The sequence below is a fragment of the Haliaeetus leucocephalus genome, unplaced genomic scaffold (assembly GCF_000737465.1).
Source record: "Haliaeetus leucocephalus isolate CR32 unplaced genomic scaffold, Haliaeetus_leucocephalus-4.0 Scaffold848, whole genome shotgun sequence".
Classification (NCBI taxonomy): domain Eukaryota; kingdom Metazoa; phylum Chordata; class Aves; order Accipitriformes; family Accipitridae; genus Haliaeetus; species Haliaeetus leucocephalus.
The window spans coordinates 14,403,412-14,424,960 of record NW_010973284.1 but is presented as its reverse complement, the minus strand read 5'-3'; the positions used below and the strand labels follow the sequence as shown (position 1 = coordinate 14,424,960).

General features: G+C 38.2%; 1 protein-coding gene across 1 annotated transcript in view; it reads left to right on the top strand.

Annotated features, from left to right (window-relative positions):
- COL24A1 (collagen, type XXIV, alpha 1) overlaps positions 1-21,549 on the top strand; it is a 147,775-nt gene that overhangs the window by 16,422 nt on the left and 109,804 nt on the right. The window contains exons 4-8 of the mRNA XM_010582747.1: positions 2,978-3,031; positions 6,419-6,472; positions 10,037-10,090; positions 12,241-12,294; positions 19,239-19,283. Coding sequence (XP_010581049.1) covers positions 2,978-3,031; positions 6,419-6,472; positions 10,037-10,090; positions 12,241-12,294; positions 19,239-19,283 — 261 coding nt within the window. The remainder of the gene's footprint in view (positions 1-2,977; positions 3,032-6,418; positions 6,473-10,036; positions 10,091-12,240; positions 12,295-19,238; positions 19,284-21,549) is intronic.

Genomic DNA, 21,549 nt, shown 5'->3' with positions numbered 1-21,549 from the left:
TAAATAAATTTTAAATTTGCGTCAGTAATATTTATACAAAGTCACTGGGGGTTTTTTGGTGGTGGTTAAAATGTGAAATGCAAAAAAAACACATTAACACTTTTAATTGCTTCAGGTTTGTTTAATTACTGTTTCCAGTAGTTGGAGGAAGAGCTATTCAAACAAATGACTAATTCCTTGGTTTAAGGAGATTGGCTCACTCTCAGATGTTGAATTCTGTGGCTTACATGGATGCTTAAGAGGCATAAAAGGTTCCTAGCTAGTATGAAAACAGTCATGCTGGTTTGAAGTTGTAGTTGCTTTCACAGGTTGAAGAAGTACATAGAGTGGACTAACTTCTTACAACTAGTTGGAAAAACGTTTTCAGGAAGATTTGCATGTCTAAGTCTGCTGTCAGCAGTGCTGTTGCTTGAGTTGCAGGGAGGAGTCTGAGCTGGAGGTTAAGGAGTAACATACACTGGTTCAGGAGAGTCCTTGTTAAAACTTCAATCAAACACCTGGATTGCTGGTGCTAATTGCTTATTACTGTTTACCAGAGACTTCATCTACAGTGGTTGACTTTGTTTTAGAAAGCTTGAGAAAGCATTATTCATCTCTGGCTGCATAGTTCAAAATATATTTTATTGCTTCTTTTAGGGGTTGCTGAGGGCTTGGTCGTATTTTCTTCTTTTTGTGTTTTTTATATTGAGAGATAATTACTTATGAATTAGTGTAATCAAAGTGAGGGGAGTTTGGGGGTTTTGGTTTCTTGTTTTGTGGGTTTTTTTGGGGGGTTTTTTTTTTAATTATTATTCCAAAGGAAACGGGTACTATTTAAAAAAAATTAAAAAGTCACATAGGGAAAAATGTTCTCACTGCCCTCATTCAATAAATCAGCAGCAAAGATCAGGGATTTTAATAAATACTCATTAAGATTTCTACTAGGAAAATTGGGGTTTGGCTATTAACGTATTTTTAAGGAAATGTAGAAAGCATCTGAAACAGGGATATAGAAGAACTTTGTACCACAAATCACAAAAGAATGCACACTAGTTGCAATGATTTTACTTAATAAAAACTATAATATGTTTCCCCTTGTAGTCCCAGGATAATTTTCTAAGCAAAGTGCATCTCTGAACGTAGAAGTTGAGAGGACATATTAGAAAGCATACTGCTTCAGCAGTGGCAGCGTAGGAGTGCTCTGTGCTGCTTCAGGTACGTTTTTAGACCTGGACAAGAATGCCAGGTCAAGAGCTTTCCATGTGTCAGCCACATTTTTTTTTTTTGTTAATAAACACAGGGTCTTTTTACTTTAGAAAAATATGAGGATGCTAGTGTGCATTTATGCAATCAGGGTGAATAGTGAGCCTCCCATGATAAAAGTATGACAAGTTACAGTTTGACCTAAAGACCAGGACTGTTACACAGATTTGTCTTCTAAATTACACAGAGAGGGAAGCGCAGGGTATGGGTTTCAGCATGACTTAATGCAGTATGTATTGACATACAAATATTCCCAACTATAGCCAGGCAGTTGCACTACAGTTAGACTCCTAAGATTATAATGATTAATTGGAGAGGAAAATCTTTTTTTTTTCCTCAGAACATTTTTCCCAAAATTGTCCAAAGTGGTCTGTATTTTGGCCAAATGAATATAATTGGCTTGACAATGCCTAAAGTTCGTAATCAGCACTGTCTTCTGTGCTAGTGAAGTTATCTTTCCAAGGAAAAAGAAATAGCACTTCCACAAAACTTTAGGTTTTTAAAAATGCAACTTTTGTCTTAATGATTCATTGGTTGCTGATAAAACCCCAAAGGGTGTTTGTCTTTTTTTTCCTTCCCTTGCTCCCCCCTCGCTCCCCTCTCTTTTTCGCAAAGCCTGCGAGTTGGCCATTTCAGCCACTGTAGTTGCCCTTCTGATTTCCCTGGTATCCCTGCCAGCTTTCAGCAGTGTTGTTTGGTGATGGGCAGTATGATACTCAGTGTTTTGCCTAGTGCCTCAGCTGAGAGGCTGTAGTATATACAGAACATAGGAGTGCTATCTATCATCGACTGACCTCCTTCATGAGGTCTGACTTTCTTGATGCCCATCTTTTCTTGTGGTGGGAGTACTTGGTTTCTTTTAAAGCTGGGACTTCCCGCGCTGACATTTGGATGCAGCTGAATTCACCCTTAAGACTAGCCCATGCCTCCTTAGGACTCATGATAGATGAAATATTATAAATCAGTGCAGATTTTAGTCTAGATCTCTCATTCGTATTTAAGTACAATGAAGTAGATCCTGTATGTGAAGCAATCACATACAGAGAAGGAAAGGTTTCTATGGTCAAAACAACTAGATATACAGAGGGTGGTATGCTATCTAATATTCTTATAGTGACTAATAATCTGATTTATTTGCAAAAGATACATCTGGTTATATGCTAGCATTTAAAAAAAATCTGCATTTTCTTTAAAGAGAATGATATTCATTATATACAAGGACAAACATGCTACCAGTTATTCTTATCAGAAGCTTGTAATAGGAAACTGAACAACCATTTGTCCACATTTATTTTCTTCTGTTTCATGTCTGTCTTTTCTGCGAGGTAGTATCTCATTTTTTCAGTTACTCCTGACTTTTCTAAAATGTGTTTGGCATGCCAGCATGCTTATTCAAAAGGCTTAATTATTCTCTATTCTTTGTTTTGAAATACACTGCACTTGCTTGTTTCTAATTCTTGAATTGATCTCTTCTTCCTTTAATACAAATACACTTAAGTAGAAATTACTATCTAGATTGTAAGCTCCAATTCCTCTGACATAAGATAGTTTCTAAACAGAAATCTGATTTAGAGCCAGATTAAAAACACACGTGCTTGTAGTTTGGGAATTGGTTTTCAAGTTGAGAAGGTCTGCATGAGCAGAAAGTCATCAGTTAGAACTGGTCTGATTCAGACTTGTGATACTGTCCTTGTATCAGGTTTTAGCCTCAATAGTTTTCATTTTCTATCACCAGGGTCCTCCAGGTCCTCCAGGTTTACCTGGTCCATCAGGAAAGAGAGGTCCTCGGGTGAGTAAAACGGCTATGTTGTTCTGTAGCTCTAGGCAGGTTGGCAATAATCAAACTGGAGTTTGCATCGTTTTGTTTTTCTCAACTTTATTCATATGCGTGGTGATTATGAAAGTGTATGATTCTTAACATTTGGCAGATAGATTAAAGTAAGGCAAAGCAAACAGGTTGGTTGTTTTTTGGTTGTTTTTTTCTGCTGTGAGCCTCCAGCATAGATAATTCCATGTATGGGTGCATACACAGAGCATTGTTTCATTTGTACCTAGCTTTTGCTGCTCGCAATATTAACTTTTAGTTTTTACATGCTGCTCCCATCTGCTGCAATCTAAGGTCATGTTAATTTGTTTTTGGAATGAGGGGGAGTGAGCAATGCATGTCACTGCCACAGAGGAGCAGGCGGTGGATACAAAATTAACCACTGCAAGACAGAGGGAGAAAAAAAAAAAACCCACTCCCCAAAATCTGTTTTAGTCTCTTGTGTTACAGCAGCTTGATAAAAGGGGTGATAGATATCTGGGTAATTTGCCCGAGACATGAGCTACAGTAGCAAACATTGATTTATTTTGTGTGACTGAGTGCACCCCAACATGAGCAGGGACAGCAGCCTTGCCCTGTGCCAGGGGACAGAGCACAGGCTTTGCCACAGTGAGCAGAAACCTGTGCCCCAGCTGCTGAGAGCAAGGGGGAAGCCTGTGCCGCTGCAAGGACTAGTTGACAGGGCAAAAGAGGGTAAATCTGTGTTTGCACAATTGTGTACAAAAAAAATGCTTGAGGAGTCCCTGACGTCATAGTTGATTTGGGGGGTTTTAGGAGAAGGGCAGCTAGAGGGAACAGGTGAGGATTTGTGTATATGATTTTGGGCCATGGTATTTGGGTATGTAAGTGGTAATGGCTGGAGTGTACTTATCTAGGCAAATCACAAGTGGGAGATAAGGGCGTAGTTTATATGAAGGCTCAGCAGATGTGTGGGAGGAGTTTTGACTCAGCCTTTGAGGAACATTTAAACAAGCTGCTGCTCAATAATGTGTTGAACATCCTGTGCTTTGCTGGCTTTCAGAACTTGGTCTGACTGAGTAGGAAAGTGCACTGGTCAAAGGGGCTGAAAACCAAACTGATGCTTTAGAGCAGTTGGAGGCAAGGGAGTGGACGAGACACATTTAAAAGTATAAAATGAAAAATATTCCTTCAAAGCTATATCTTCCTGACTTCTTGGATCCTTTTTTCAAATTATCCTCCTACGTAAGAGCTGACAATTCTAACAACTTGGCTTTCTATGTTGCGTAGTGCCTCTGTTGAGGATACATCTGGCATCAGAGGCAGGATCCCACATACTCAAGCAGATCCTCACAATTGGGAGCCTGTCTTTGGTTTAGAGGAGGCTGCCCATATGTTTAAAGCCATGCCTGTCAGTGAGATCTCTCTTGCTCAGTTGTTGTTTGTTTGGGTTTTTTTTCCTGCAGGTCTTTTTTACAGGTATAGAGTACTTAAGAGCACAGTGCTCTACCGTGTGAGTTTTCTGGATTAATTATTGAGTAGGACACGCATTCCAATGTGAAGAGACAGCTTACAGTAGCATGTCTGGTAAAGTATGGAAAAGGCTGAGATGAATATTTACCAGTAGTTCTGAGTTTAAAATACACATTTATATGGGCCAAGAAAGTCTATAAAACTATTTGATAAGAGAAATAAATGTTTTTGAAACGTCAGTGCTCTTTAATTTGTGCAACACTGATAAATTCAAGCAAGTACAGCTAGTAAAGATACACGGTATGATAGATGAGTTTTTTGAGCCAAAAAGCACATAAAAACTTGTTGATGCAAAGTTCATGTCCACATCTACCAGTTTGCCCTGTGACTTCTGTCTTCCTTCACGTGAACTGCCATTTGTGATCCTAAAATGTGACTTCAGGTGTTGAAGGGAAGCAGCAGAGTGCAGAGCTGCATTGCCTGGGCCGCCTTCAGGGTCTCTCAGGTGTGTGTCCAAACCTGATCCTGACAGAGATTCACATGGGTTGCACACTTTGGGCATGGTATCAATGCCTGATTAATGGTTAGAGATTTCCATTAAAAACTGATTTTGATCTCTGTAATTCTATGGTAGAGAAGTCCACATCTGACAGTTAAGACTTTCTAAGTGTCTTGGCTTGTTCTGAGTTTCTCAATAATGAAATTTCAGCATTTTTGGAATTTAGTCAGTGATCAGACAAATTTCCTCTGATACCTCGCATTTCATGAGGACGCTTTTGCATCTCTGTGTTGCAGTACTATGCCCCAAGATAATAACATCGCAAGGAGCAAAAGCTAAGAGCCACTTCAGCACTGCAGCTATATCGGCACTTTCTATTTGTTTCCTTTCTCCTAAATCCTTGAGAGCCCCTCCAAAGTTGCCAGTGTGCACATTGATCTCTTAAATAGCACATGGGATTAGCACTTCTGTGGAGCTATGTCAACATTGTCATTAGTGAGAGAGAGCACTTAACAGATACAGCTTTCAGTGTTACTGCAAGGTATAACCAGTAAATTCAGTCTCATGTGAGGGACACACACACTGAGTTTATCTGTTGTTAGGCCACTGAATATATGAGAAAGCTGAAAAGGATTCATATTATTTTTGGTATTTGCATTAATTGTTTGGGTGGAATTTTGGATTTAGTGAATTCAACAAAAGCTTTGTTGCCAACTTACCAGGGATAGGTTTTCACCAGTTTGGTCCTTCAGTGTTTGGAAGATGAATAGCTGCTGACAGCCATTGCAACAAGTGTTTTCCCTAATGTGCAGTTTGTCAAGGAGTGAGGATTGTTGAGCATATTGCAGGAATAGATACTTATCCTGGAAGATAAAGATAGTACTGATAGCCTGTTCTGTTCCTGGAATGGTTTAAGTCCAACTCTTTTAGTAACAAGCTGATTTTCTACACTGGCTGTGGGAGAATCATGTTGGTGAAGGGTTTTTGTCCATGATTTGTTTCGAGAAGGTAAAATACATTGCTTTGAGTCATCCTTTAAGCCAGCGAGAACTGATCCAGTTCCTTCTCTTTGCAGTGTATAGCTGGATACCACAGAATGTGGTTTTTCTGATTTTATCCCATGCCTCCAAGTTTTGTAGCTGGAGAGCAATATTGCAGTGACTGTGTGCCAAATACCTGTTAAGAATTATTTGGGAGGACAACAGAAACTGAGATGTTTAAAAGAAAGGGAAGTACTCAGCTTCACTTTCAATTTTTTAGGAAGATGTGCATTTTTTTTTCTTGAAAATCCTTTGAAAATCCTAATCAGTGCTTCTAAAAGCAACAATGATGCAGTAAAATGACTCTCTGCAAACTGTTCACACTTGTTCAGTGGAATACTGAATAATCCCACTCATTTTTGGTTCTGGTTTTTTTTATAGGGTATTCCAGGACCACATGGTAATCCAGGTTTGCCAGGATTGCCGGGTCCAAAGGTGAGTTAATTTATCCATTTTGCCATGTAAATACATAAAATTCTTAATGACTTTTTGGAAGCCCCAGAACTGTTTCCTATAATAGGAGCAATTGGCCTTATTCAGTTTACAGATGGAGACTGTTACTATAAACGTGTTTTAATTAAATGTAATCAATCAAATTGAACTTCAAATCAAAACAAAATAGCAGTTTATTCAGGGGAAAAACCCCTGTGTGTGAAGAATGGTGACTCGGAAACTGTTATCCATGCAAGTAGTCTGTGCTTCCCAAAAGAGTTCCTGTAAATCAGCTCAGCCTCTTTGATAAACTGGAACTTAAGTGAAAATAAACATTTAATTGCTTTAAAAAAAAAGGGGGGGGGGGGAGAAAAATAGACTGTTGTGCTCTATTAATTCCTCTTTTTTTGTCAATGTCTAACCTTTGATATTTAAATATTCTAATATTTCAGACATCACTTTATTAATATGCTAGAATAATTTTCTGAAGATTTATGGATGTGATATTTAAAATCAAAGACATAATATGAGACTGGAAGCTCAAATAAAACCCTTCAAATTTCTGTAACATAGGCCCTTTAAATAGATTTGACAGATTTGTGCAGTTGCAGAATGCCTTCAACTCATATTTAGTTTGAACAATTTGATAGATATGTTAGGAAAAAAACAACAGCAACCATGATTTGTATTAGTGCGATTCCTAATGGCAGGAATCTGACAGGTCATGACAGGCGTTAAAAACTGCTTGAGGACATAAAAAGAAATTTAATAAAGCTTTCAGTGTCAAACACTGTAAAACCAAGTGACTCTATTTTTTTGTCTGTGTGTGCTTTAGTTATTATGTAGTTCTATAGGAACAGTTAAACTTAGAGAGTCACAATTAATTTTTACCATATTTATGCTGACTAATAGAATATATTGCTAGGAAAATAATTGTAACGAATTACTTCTAGGATTTGTTTTATAATGTATTTTCCCCCTCCACTGGATCATAATTCTGATCAGTTCTGTAGCTGTCTCCATGATTTTAAGAATAAAAGGAATTGTATATGTGTGCATGTACCTATATATATTTTATAAATATATGAAAAATACATATATGTAGATATTACTAGGTGCTTAGTGATCTCTTTCATTTTTGTTAGACTATAAATTATCCTTTCAATACAAGTATCTTCTGAAACACTTTTTTAAAAATAAAAATTAGCCAGGTGCTCACCAAGTTTTGACTATGAAGATCCAGTTGACCCACACTGACTATGTAAGCTGAAACAAAACACACTTTTGTTTGATCTTAAAACATTGCAGACAAGTTGCAACAATTTTCTGGCAGTAAATTAATGCAGAATTTTATTCTGCCTTTTAGATACATGCATTTTTTCCCTCCTGTGCTGAAGCATCCTTTATGCACTTACTTTTGAAGCATGGGACATTAGCTAATACCCTTACTGTATAGTACCCAGCCCTGAGCGTGTGCTAGCAGTTCCAACTGATAGCTGATGTCCTCTGCATTTAATTCCTGATAAAAAGTTTATATGTGTTTTTAAAGTCATTTAAAAATATTCATGAGGTTTGGCTGTGTTCCTGGCTCTCTGAAAAAATGGATTAGTTAAGAAAATCTAGTTTGTGGATTCTGGCACTATTCTAACTACACTGTAATGTTATATAGATTAAATAATGAAGTGCTTTATTTTATCTTCACATCTTGACCTGTGGTAACATGTTGTTAATCCGCAACTGAAGGCTGTGCATGACAATGGCTGTTTGTTTTTTAGATTAAAAATTATGGGGAATTATTTGTGCTTATAAGGGAAAGGAAAGGCAATGGGTGAGTTATCAGATGGCCTGTGTTTTAACTAGTGGAGAGCTGATCACAATTTTATTACAACTCTTAGTCCAATATGCCCATGTTGGAAAATGGAAGCAGGAAGACAGTTTGGAGATGTTCAAGGAATATAATTATTTACCTTCCAAAATGTAAATCAGCTGGAAGATACTCTTGATAACTCCTGCCATGCTGAAGAACTGTGTTCTCTGTGACCTGACACATCAATTTAATACAACAGATTCATTTTGTTGTATTTCCAGTCTTTTAGTATTCAACAAGTTTAGTTACTCAAGTGGCCTCACATGTACAAATCTTAACCGCAGAGGAAAGGATCACCCTGGATCGCAGTGCCATACGCAAGAGGAGGGTCAGGCCTGTTAGCATTTCAAGTGAAGGCCCTGGATCTCACAGATGTAAAATGGCTGACCATCAGGGAGGCGCATGCTGCTTGTTTTGTATGTCCCTCTGAGCATCCAGCGTTGCCCCTGAGAGAAGGATTGTGCCAGCAAATGTTTTTCCCAACTTCAGCTCCCTTTCGATGAAGGGCGCATACCATCTTTAATCTAGCACTGCTATGGCATAATTTTAATAGTAACTTTTATTTCCTTGGCTATGTAAAATGTATTTTTGAGTGAGAAGAGAGTAGATCTTGATGCTTATGAGTAACGAACGCCCAGTGTTACTCTACAGCTTTCAAATCAAGAGCACCATTGTAGCCTGTGCCATTTATATGAACAGCTCAATTAAATGTTACAGTGCCTTTTGCATGCAGCTTTTAGTATGAATTAGACCAGGGGGTTCCCCATTTCCTCTTCAATTAGTGTATTTTCAGTTATTAGTGCATGAGTGTGGTTTCAACCTATGGCTCCGGGAACTCCCCGAGTGGCTGCTCAGTCATCGTGAAGCAGTTCACCCAGCGCTGTCTCAGGAGGTGCCATTTGCTGGTGACTCCAGTTTTAAGGACAGTGAATTTGACTCTGCGGGGTTTGTGGTGGCAGAGCTGCCTGTAAGCTGATAGCTCTGCAGGGCCCGCTGCCAGGCCCGGCTGGCCTGACCAGCCCCGGGCCTCCGTGCACGTCTGCCTGCGGAGCCTGGCGCCTCGTGTGGCTGCCGGCTCTGGCAGCGGTGATTTGAAATAGGAGAGATTGGTGTGGCAGACCCTTCCCCTCTCCGCAGCCTCGTCTTGGATGCGGATGGTAACTCCTGGCCGAGAATGATGAGCTGTTTCATCTGCTAGGAAGTAATTTGTAATTAAACAGAGGCCTTTGCCTGTTTACAGCTCTGTCCTTCCCAGTCTGTGCGGCGTGGGGCAGGTACTGAGCTGAGGAAGCTTGGACAAGATTATAATCAATGCAGTAACACAGCCCGATAATCTTGCACAGTGTTTGGGGAATAGGTGGTGTCCTGAAGTGGTAGAGGCATGGGGAGAGAGCATTTCAGCTGTGGTGTCTGCTGTAATCCTGCTCGGGTTTACCAATAAAATCTGCTTATCAAAAGTTTTTGTGACATTATGACATTTGGAAAGTGTAAATCTCATTTTGATGTGAACTCACACTATTATGTTTTGTTGTAGTTCTTTATTGAAAAAGTTATGAGAAGAAAAATCTGTAATAACAAGTGCATTTTATATGAACATTCTCCCTTCTCCTGCTGTAACAGTTGAAAATACTTGTCTCCACATATATCATTAAAAACTCTCTTCCCTGATTATATTAATGAGCTTAATTTGTCTGCAACAGGGCCCTAAAGGAGACCCAGGATTCTCTCCAGGACAGGCAAAACATGGAGAAAAGGTAATAATTTATTAATTACAGAAAAATGTTTTGTCTGTTCCATTCTTTTGTTGAAGTCTTGTTTAACATTCAGACGAGTTAGAACAGCACAATGCTTTGTATTTACTGTGACACTGGTATATTTTGACACTTAATTATGTGAGACTGACCAGTGCAGATACAGGTGATGTAATGAACCAAAGACAAATAAAAAAATCATATTCAAAGCTGAAATTTAAACTAGATATTTGATTTAATTTGTAAAAATAACATTAAAAAAAATTAAAAGGTAAGGACTTCTAGAACAAATGAATTTCAATTCTGTTCACACTGATATAACAAAGTACAGATTCCAGTTTTCTTTAGTACCTTGCATTAGTCCAGTAAGTTGTGCAAGACACACAAAATTCAGTGATGACAAGTGCACACACATTATTGCATGTCATATTGTATTTAACCACGTTTTTTAACAGACTCTTGATGCTAACATTTGTCGTTTCACTTCAGAGGCTTTTCCTGCTAGTTCCTCCTAAGCCACTTTAGCCAAACTAGTGGTTGCTCTCTCTGCCCAAAATATTTGAGTATAATTATTTTAAATGGTTCCTCATAGAAATTGTGGACTTGAAAGCTTGTGATTATTTCATTTTTAGATTGCAAATCTAGTGACTATGTATGAAAATTTAAAATCAGTGTGATAATACTGAAAAGGTAATTGCATGTTTGCATTCTTATGTGTTAGCCTATGCTATATCTTTTAGAATAGCTTTTATTTATGCTAAGTTTTAAGAGCATTTGTTAGTTCTTCAATTGTGGAACATTTGTGCTAAGTAGAAAACACTGTAGGAGTCCAGGACCACTCTCCATAATGAAGCAAGCATTAGCAAATAACTATTGTTTACTAACTGCTGGTGTGTACATAAAATAACTTTCATTTTAATACATACATTCTGTCAAACCCTAAAATTCACAAATATATATTTTCAGTGTTAAATGGCTGCTGAGCAAAATTCAGAAATGTGTCTGTTGATGCACTGATAAGAAATTGAAGGGCAGTTTTGTAGAAATTGCAACATTATTTTAATCTAACCAGCTTTTGCTTTTGGCAGTCTAATCATAGTGCTGTGAACCATACACGTCTATCTGAAACTCAAGGTATATTGTTTGGCACAAGTCCAGGCTGCCACAGAACAGTCTAAAGCCCACCCATTTATATGTATGACCTACACCTAAACATATGTGGAATGCATCTATAATCCAAAAATATGGGATTTATATGCATTTTTATAGTTCTCACTATTTGGGGTTCTTAATTTTTCACTGAAGTCAAATTTGCTCAGCCTAAGTAATGGACTTGAATTTACTTTGATGCTAACTCACTTCCAGGATCTGTTCCTTGACTCATTAAATTTGAATTTGGGCACTAATCCTGAAAGAGTGAGTCTCCTCACTGTCAGTCCTGAGCAAGGAAAAGAGAACTGGAACAACCTTCCCTCCTCCCCCATCGGCAACAACCCTAAAATAATGTATCTTTTTCCATCTCCCTAGCATTTGAGATACTCTAATTCTCATTCACATGTGCCATCACGTAGTTGCAAAGTTTAAAGAACTTGAATGAGAATAGCCATATGCCACCATAACACCTTTTCAATATGCATTTTTCATTTTGTCTTTTACACAGATTATGTTTATGCTATGTTTTATGCAGCACATACCATAATGGTGTCCTGATTCTGGTTGAGGATTGTTGGCATAACAGTTACACAAACAATAAACTGTAATAGTTCAATATATATCTTAATTTGAGGTGAAACCACTCACTTCTGAGGGAAGGGTTACCTCAAGAATTGTATAGCTTCTTCATTCCCATTTATGTTGGCCAAAAGTAAATGTTGTGAGGTTGTGAACTAAGTCTGTTCCAGCCCTGATTTGGCCATGTTGTATGATGCAGGAGCATGCGCATTGCACCAGGTGGCTGCAACTGAAGAACCGTTGCCTTTTCAATTTTCTTTCTCAAAACCCTCCCCCCCAAAACTATGCCTGATAAAACAACATCAGCTACTTCTTCAAACCAAATGTCCAAGAATGCAGAGAAGATATGAAGTCCTACATGTTTATAGGCCTGTGTCATGTTCCAGTGAAACACAGTGATTCTGGATGTTTCTGTTGTACAGGGTGATCCAGGGCCCATAGGCTTTCCAGGCCCACCTGGGATCAAAGGCCAGAAGGTAAGATTCTGTTTCCATTTTCATGTAAACCTCCCTGGCTCAAATCAGTGGCCATCAGATGGATGTCTGGTGGTTGAGATGCGATAGAAGGGCTTTAGGCCTGCTGTTGGTACTGTGACTGTTTACTGTGTCAGGCTCCAGGGCCAACAGTGCAAAACCTTCCCTTGCAACTAAATTAAATGAGATCATCGCAACAGAACGTAAATCATGGCTGCTTAGATTGGTGTTCTTCAAAAGGCATGGCGTGCCCCTGCTCGAACAGAATAGGTGCTAGGGAAGATAGGCTTGCCTGCAAGATAACAGCCATTTTTAAATCAGTTGTATTCAATTTTCAGTAATAGTTTTTTCATTTCTTTTCCTATATTGTGTATTTTGTAGTATAGAAGAAGCTCCATGGGGTCATGTGCTCAGTATTTCTGCACTGAATTACTTGCTTTTTTCCAAGTGTGTGTCAGAATTGCTAAATTAGAGCTCAGGTGAAATAAATTCCAATTTTGGATGCTACATAACGTGCTGTTTTTTTACTATGAGAAATGTCAGGTGCCATATACTGCATTTAAGTAATATATCCAAATCATGGGAGTCCTATGTATACAGGAAAGCATAAGGCAGACAGGTAGTTTTGGGAAGAGAACATGAAGGATGTCGATAGAGGAAATGAGACAACCTTACGAAAATGAGCACAGAAGACTGAGGGAGTGAATATAGTTTATGTGGAAGGAGAGGTCACCTGACATAGGTCCAGTAGGCTGTTCTGATTAGTCAGATGGTGACAAACTGGTGAGGTGGCAAAAATCAGCAAGAAAGCTGGGGGGAAAGTACTATTAAATGCTGTCTTTGCAGAAGATAGTTTGGTGTTGCAATCGTAATAGAAAAATAGGGACAACAGATATCACAGCAGAATTTTGAATTAGTATGTAACACTGAAGTCAGCTGTAAAGTGTCCATCGAAAGGATGGAATGAATTGTTAGTAAGGTAGGCCCTGCGATTTTTGGCCTTAAGTTTTGATATATAGAGAAGGAATATTAATTAAATGCATGCCTGCTATTGAAACTAAAGAAAAATGGCATTGCAACAAAGTTTATGCTCAATGTTATGTTTTAAGATGGCTTCATTTAACATTGTCTTTATCTTAAAGTGTATGACTGCCTTTTTTTAAATCTAGTCATTCATTTCTAGAATTGACCAAAACATAGTAAAAATGTGACCAGAAAAGGAAGCTAACACTGAATTAGCACCAGGAGGAGTGTGGAAATTTATTTTGCCAAACATGTGGCCCACAGTTCTGTGAACTGAGAAAATGTATAGCTGTGACAAGAATTTGCAGCCCCTCTGTTGAGAGTTAATGTACAAGCCTGAACACCGATAATTTTTGTCACTGCTGATCTTGGGCCACCTTGAGATTCCCCAAATATTGTGCTTTCTTATTTCATCAGGTTTATAGTTTTGCTCTGAAAACAAAGTAGTTATTGTTTTAAAGCTTTTTACATGGGAAGCAGATGTCGCTTGTTCTGGATTATGAGACTGACATTTGGGGGCAAGGAAATTAAAATCTTATGGCCATCATGCTCTCTTCCTGCCGCAAGAATTCACTCCTTATCTGAGGGTTAGAGACTCTGGAGAATCGTGCTTAGTTCATCACTGGAAATTTTACTCTGTTGCCATGTTGTACACATCAGACACTAACTAGAACCATGTTTAAGATAACTTCTGTCTGACCCAGATTGTAAGAATACCAGCTTTTGAACAGCACTACACCTGTAAACAGTTAAAAGTATTTCACGCTTAGTTTTTTTTAATGACAAGCCCAAATTTATTATGTTTTAAATAATTGATCTTTATTGATCTTTTCAATATATGTAAATACGTAAACACGCTGTTAGCTCATTGTTATCTCCAGAAATTATTTTCAAAGGAATGCGAGCACAAGTAGCTGTGAAGTAAACCAGCTACAGGAAAAAACTGCAGAAAAATCAAATACCTCCATTTTTGTTTTGTACCCCGGTACTACTGGGCAATTGCTATAATATTTAATAAATAGCGTATTTCCAATATTCTTTCTCATCCAGGTAAAAAGGAAGATAAAAAAATCCTACATATGAGTTAATAGTGTCCCAAATTCTATTTGATTTTGACAGTCAGCTTGTGTTAACTGAGTAGTTTCTAAACAGTGAGTTATTTGATAGTGAATAAAAACTGTAATCTTCTTCCAGGTATTTTTAATAGTGTAATACAAATCTATGTTCATATCATGGCAATTACTTTTTGTCATATTGACTTTTGTCAGTGTTTTCCTGATAAAGACCTAGAAATTTGAGGGGGTTTTCTTTATGGAATTCGTCATCCATTTCCCATTAGCTGGAGCTGTGGCTTTGGAGAGCTGAAGTGGAGGGAATGCTGCAATGCTAGCTGCCCTCCACTGCATGTGATTGCCCCATTCCAGGGTGACTGTGGAGGAAACTGCGTTTAACAAGTTTTCTAACCAGAATTTGCCTGGTTCTGAACTTCTGTGCAACATTATTTGGTCCTTATACAAAAACATGTGTTGTGGAAGTTTGAGGCAAGTGTGCATGTTATTTTCACTTTTTTTGACAAGAATGACTTTGAGAAGCCATAATTCATGTGCTTTTGGTTCTGTTTTTCTGAATATCTGAGACTGTGTTAGGAGAGTTTCTTGGAAAGATTCATTTTACACCCCACCCCCCCACCCCCCCCAAAAGAAGATTTTGAAGCCCTCAATACAATAGAACAGCACTAGTAAACTACTGTTTTGGATTAGAACTATAAAATGACGTGCTTCTTTTTATAAAGCTGAGAAACGACAGGTTTTTTAATAAGATAGTAAAACAAATGTATGTTAATAATCAGGACTCTGGGAACAGATTATTGTGATTGACTTTATTTTTCATTACATGCCATGTGCTGGAGTATGTGTCCTTGTGGTTGCATATAAAATATGACATATTTCTCATGCCTGTAACGCACACTATAAAAAGCCAAGTTTTGCTTGGGGTAGGGCTCCAAATTTCTTCTAGCTTAAGAACAGAAAATTGCATGTTTATGAAGTGTTTAAAGGCCTGTTTTTCAGGCATCTTTTGAAGCAGAAAAGCAATGGCAGGAGATGAGGGTTAGTTTGAGGAGAGTGCTGTTTCCAGAGCAGCTGCCTGATCTCATATCTGGAGCTGTCTTGACAGGACCATCTTTAAATCAGCACTCAAAACTTTCCTTATATCAGTCCAGAGACCTCACGGAGCGGAAGCTCCCTCCTTCCCCCTCTCCCCAAAAAGGGCCTACTTCACTGTACAGACTTACCTCTGCTAGCCAGAGTACTGGGGGGTAGATTGTCAGCCATAGGACAGTACTCCTGGGCAGTAACTTGCCTGGTATCATGGCAGTACATGAGAATGACTGCAGTGCCCGTGTGGTTGCAGGTACTTCACAATGACATTGGAAAAGATGTTTTTAAAGTTTGGCTACCATTTTTGGGCTAGTGTTATTCCTTAATATGTGTGTAACAGTAAATCACGGGATTCTGCATCTATAAAATGCTGATAAAATTCACATACTAAAGTATAATATGGTAAGATACACTGAAGGAAAAAACTTGGTTGCAACCTGAGAGGGTTTCATATTTCCTTTTGTCTTTACTTTTGCATCCTGTAAGGGGTGAGGCAGATAGATAAATTTCAAAGCAGTAGCTGTGGCAATGTCAACATTATGCTACCAAGCGTCTCCCACTGCTTCTCCTAGAGAGTGCAATTTTCCTTGAGTGGAAGGAAACCTCAAGTCTGTGACAGAAATTCCTCTACTGAATTAGATGGAGAAAAGGTCCATCTTCTAAATGTATGCTGTTTTTTTTTAGTGATATTTCCATTCCTTAGGATATTCGGGCTAAGAGATGCTAGGTAAAATCTTAGCTGTGTTAATAAACATCAGCAAACAAGATAGAATGGAGCTATGAAGAAAAAAACCAAAACACAAAAACTGTTTGCTGATGAAATTTTTCAAAACTAGATGCCATGTGGTGAGAACATGGAGCTGATAAGGAAGCATTGCAAAGGCTCATGTGACAGTGCATAGCAATCAGTTTATATGCTAGACTTACTCCATGCCCAGAAATTTTTTCTTCCTGCACTTTTGAAAGACTAGTATCTCTCTGTAGCTGACGGTTGTAGCATTAGGTATAACAACTCACCTACTGATTTTTAGAGGTTACAGAAACTTCTTGGCTTTCTAGCAAAGTTGCCGGTATTATGCCAGATGTATTTTAATAACAAATGCATAGAAATTCTAATAAAGCACAATGGGCACCAGTAAGATGGAAAGACTTGGCTTGAACAGTCCTTGCTGTTATGATTTAACATCTACATTTTCTATATACAGACTTCAATCAGTCTGAGTCCCCCTGTGCTAGGCATATCGTAGAAGTCAGACATTTAAACTTGCTATGAAGTCTTTTCTGAGCCATATTAGTTGGCAGTAAAGATTTTTCTCTCATGCAGACCAAAGTATTCTTGCAACTTGCTGTGTTTTTGAAATGTGCTCGAAGGCTGTATTGCTGTAGTTGGAAGTGTCAGACCTTTCTCTTCCACACTGAGCTTTTAAATCAGAGCGTTCATCTGCATTAGAAATTGGGAGATACTGCATTTTGCAAACCAGTGCATGTGAACTTGTATTCTTCTTGTTTACTTTCATCTTAGCTCAGAGCAAGCTTGGTCTTAATTTACAAGGGTAAGCTCAAGAATACAACCCAAACTAATAAAAAACTAAGAATTTTAAGAGGATTAGCTAAGTCACAGGAAAGGAAACCCTTATGTCAAAACTCTCACTTTGGAATTATATTAATTTTAGCATGGTTTAGCTTCATTCCCAATCAGTATTAAGTGAGTTTTAATAAATTAAGGCCATATTAACTCTGAATAAGAATATGGGCATGCTACTCTAAAATATGAGTTCAGAGCAGTTTTCCTCCGGCAGAAGTAAGGTGCTATTGTGTAGAAACATGCACACCAGTATCAGTCCTCCTTCTTCATCTCACAGTTCCTTGTGTGCCTTCTTTTGAGACTGTCCATGCAGGTGTTCATCAGCTAAACTGACCCACTTTGAAACTAAATCATGATAAATTTCTTTTTGAGCGTTTCTGTGTATAGCAGCGTTTGCTTTCCTTTCCTCCTTGTACAGAAATAATAAACTACTGAAAGATCTCTTCTAGCAACACCTACTTTAGTTGATCATTTAAGCATAGGAGAGGATAAAACGCATGAAATACAGAGTGGGCTGGGACTGTAAAACTATATGGCTTTCTGAGGCACATTTTGAAACCTAAAGATGAGTTATCAGCTTATGCTGGCATGTTTAGTTCTGCTTTAGCAATTCAGTAAAAAATTTGGGTTTAGGCATGCATTAATATAGTAAATTGGGATATTTCATATTAACTGGTTTGTCCAAGATCAGCTCCTGGCTACCTGTGCTACAGATTTATTTTTTTTTTCCCTGACAGCAATGCAGACCTGCTTCCTTAGATGCAAGATAACATATATAAATTATTTAGACTTAAGCTGTGGGAGAACATTGAACCCAGAATACATTCTAATTTTGCAAACTGGCAATGTACTCTGTGTGATTAGCAAAATGAAAGGACACACCTGCTGTGTTGGGTTTTGAGAAAATGAGGCCTTTGGGTTTCTTAATGAGTACATCTCTTTTGGATCAAGATTCTTCAAGCAAGCCTATAATAGCAAAATTGCAAATTCTGAAGCCTTACAGATGTCATTCTCTTCTATTGTCTAAAATTATCACTAAGCCAAATCATTCCATCTTTTAATTTTGTATATGATAATAAAATTAATTTCATGCAGAAATACTCTTGTGGTCACACAGAAGCTGTTCCAAAACTTTCGGATACCTGATCTGGTGAAATCAGTTGCAGAATTCCTTCTTGTTACAGTGGGTCTCAAGTCCCTACTGACTAATGACTATCATGCTGCAAGGCAGCCAGATGTTTGACATCAGCCAAGACACGCCTGCTACTCAGTCAATGTCTTTGAGGCCAATTTTATGATAGATTTCTGTCCAGAATAAGGATTGTTTTGGTCTTTCTCTTTCAAGCTGCAGCTTTTGGAACTTCCGTATTCCCAATACCTCTTGCAAGGGATGTGGAGACCAGACACTTGGCTTCTGCATCAATCATGCAACTGTTAAGCCTCCTTTTTAGGCCAGCTTGTCTGGGTATGTTTAGTACAGCATAAAGACATCCAAGAAGATTCCCCTTTCATGTGTACCAATGCAGATGGGAGGTTCCAGCTCTATTTTTAATTCTTTTTTTCTTTAAGTGTTAAAATATGCATGAAATGGTCAATGCACAGGGAGTAAAGTTTGACAGCTTCATGATTCCAGCACCATTTCTGGGATGAGGAACAGGCTATTCTCTTTACCAATATAAATTCCATAATATAAGGGCTGGAATTTGTTCTATGTTAATTTTAAAAAGAGATATCATGTATCCTGGAAGGTCTGTCTGTCTTGAGAGTGTCCTAGAATAGTCTGGGATGACCCTCTACTTATACCCCTCCTCTGAACTGCCTTGTTCAAAAACGACATCATGATAAGGATTTGGAACGGGGAAATGCACCGTAGCAAATGCAGTTCTTCAGTTTCAGCAATAACTGGTGACAGCATCCCATGTACTCATTTGTTGAAAAGACTACAAATCTGGAACTGTCTTTAAGCATGCTGATATCTTGAAATTGTCTGAACTGCCATGAAGATTTCTTACTCTTCTAACTCAGCTTTCATATGAGTTGCTAAATGTAAACCATACTAATGCTGCAGGCAAACAAGTTTGGATAATTTTGTTCTTGATAAAGGGAGATTGGAGTAGGGAAAAAAGGTCCATTTTGTGTGTTTAACTGTATTTATCACATATCTGTTTCTCTACCTGTAGGGTCTTAAGGGTTATCTGGGACTGCGAGGGCCACAGGGTGAGCAGGTAAGTGATGAGAGCACAGTATGCTATACCCTACAGATGAACAACTGAGGACAGAAGAATGCATAATCCAATATAAGTGTTCAGTATAAGCAATCAGTGTAAATTACTGACTGCTTAAGGAAATACTTGATAGTTCTTGACCAAGAATTCAGCCTGTTTAGAGATCAGTGTGGTAAAAAATGGTCTAAATGAAATGGTAAAGACCAGCTTGTTTTTCTTCAACTGCCACACTGGCTTAGCAGAGGTTGGTGTAAAATTCTTGTTAGAGGCACAGTTTGGATTCTGTCAAAACCTCTACGGTTTTAATGCATTTTAAATCTCCTAGCATGTAGAAAATGAAATGGCTATTCAGTGCTTTTTCTCACTTCCATGTCAGTTCAAGAAGCAATCTGAATGGTAAGCTTCAAAGACCTCCAATTGCTGATGCGTCTTGTTAACGTTAATGAAACTTCTAATGGCAGAATAGATGGAAGCGTGAGTCTCCTTTTGGATGACACTGAAAGGGAAACTGTGATGGTAACAGATGATAGACACCCCAAGGGAGATGAAAACTCATGAATATCATCCGTGACTTTAATGAGTTTTGTACACAAATCTTAACTGAACGAGTGGTGATGTTTATTATAGGTCCACAGGCATTTTTTGGTGATGACTATAATTTAGCAGTGAGATAAAGAGATAACCAGTGAAAAAAAAAGTCAGTCTTAACATCAGAAGTGTGTCTCAATCTTTGAAGATGTTACAGGTGAAAGGTAACCAGTTAGTTACCACGGAGGGGAAAAAGTGAAGCTTCCATTGAAAAGTAATTCTGCTTATTATTCATGCAATCAAGCATGTAAGTTCCTTTGAAGGCAATTCATGTTCAAGAACACAAAAACTGGTGATGTGCAACTGATACCTCAGTGTTCTCATACTGCTGCTGTAAATATTTTCCTTTGTTATTATCACTTAAAAGTTATGTCAGAGTATTTTCTAAGAGAACACTTTGGATGAGAGAGTTCTATTTTGCACGTAGTTTTTACTGCTGGTATTTTCAGGCCTGGCTGGTGAAGGTGATGAGTTAGACCAGTTACTTGTCATCTGTAGCACCTACCTGTGTTTGTAGTTTTTAGAAGCTTGTACAGCGAGGACACACATTCCTCTGAATTTGTGAATTGTGGAACTCCTTGAACAGCTGGTAACAAAGTAAAAGTTTTAAAAGATAAGTTGTAAATGCAATGATTCTACTGCTTTTTTAGTTTTTTCATATATGCATATTTTGAGGTACAGCTGAGCCAAAATAGGAGACCATGGATCCTAGTTCCATGACACAATATCTGTCAGAAGATTAATCACTACCGGTTGAAAGCAGGTGACAGAAGCATCTCAGTGGCAGCTCATTTAAACAGAAAATACTGCAACCCCTTTTTGCATCTGCACTCCTGAGTTCTGCTTCCTAAGACTGCTGTTTCACCATAAATCAGCTGTGAACAGCTCGGAGAGGAAGTCCTCATCCATTGCTGTGGTAACATTGACATATGACAGTGGGTGGAATGGTCAGGCTGGGAGAGTGTCCAACTAATGGACTTGGCCTGTTTAAAATGAAATTAACTGAACAGAGGTAGGTGGAGCTTCCTATGTTTTGGTGGTGGGCCCATGGCATTTGGCACCACTTCAGAAAAGCACATTTTTCTGAAAATAAACAGTCAGATGTGCAGTTGTTAAGTAGTAAAACAACAACAAAAATTACCTGGATTTGATTAGGAGGAAGAAGATGGAGAGAAGTTCTATACATTCATGACTAATCCGGTACTATATTGACCTGATTCTGAAAGAAACAAAAAAATTAGTCTTTGTAAGGACACAAGGATTCTTCTTTAATGAAACATTTAACACATCTCTTCTAATACAGCTAAGACCACTACAGTTATTTCATTAGAAGGACCCGTCTCCTATAGTCCTCCTCAATTACTTTTTATAAATAGCATCTGTGTTTTTAGTGTGGAAATAAGGGGTGTGTTGTTGTATTTCACAAAATCTTAGACTACTCTTCTTGTAATGCTTTTTAAAGCATATGTAACTGAAATTGGTGGAGTTACTTCTGTATGATGAGTAAATTTTAGGGTGTTGCTGTGTAGCTTGCTTAAAAAGCAATTCTTCCATGAGCTTAAGCTGTGTCATATGACTAGATGTTAAGAGAAATGATAAAACAAATAAACTCCAAAGCATGACATTAAAGCTGTTTGTCGTTTCTTCCCCCCCCCCCCCAAACTCTTTTTCCCCTTGG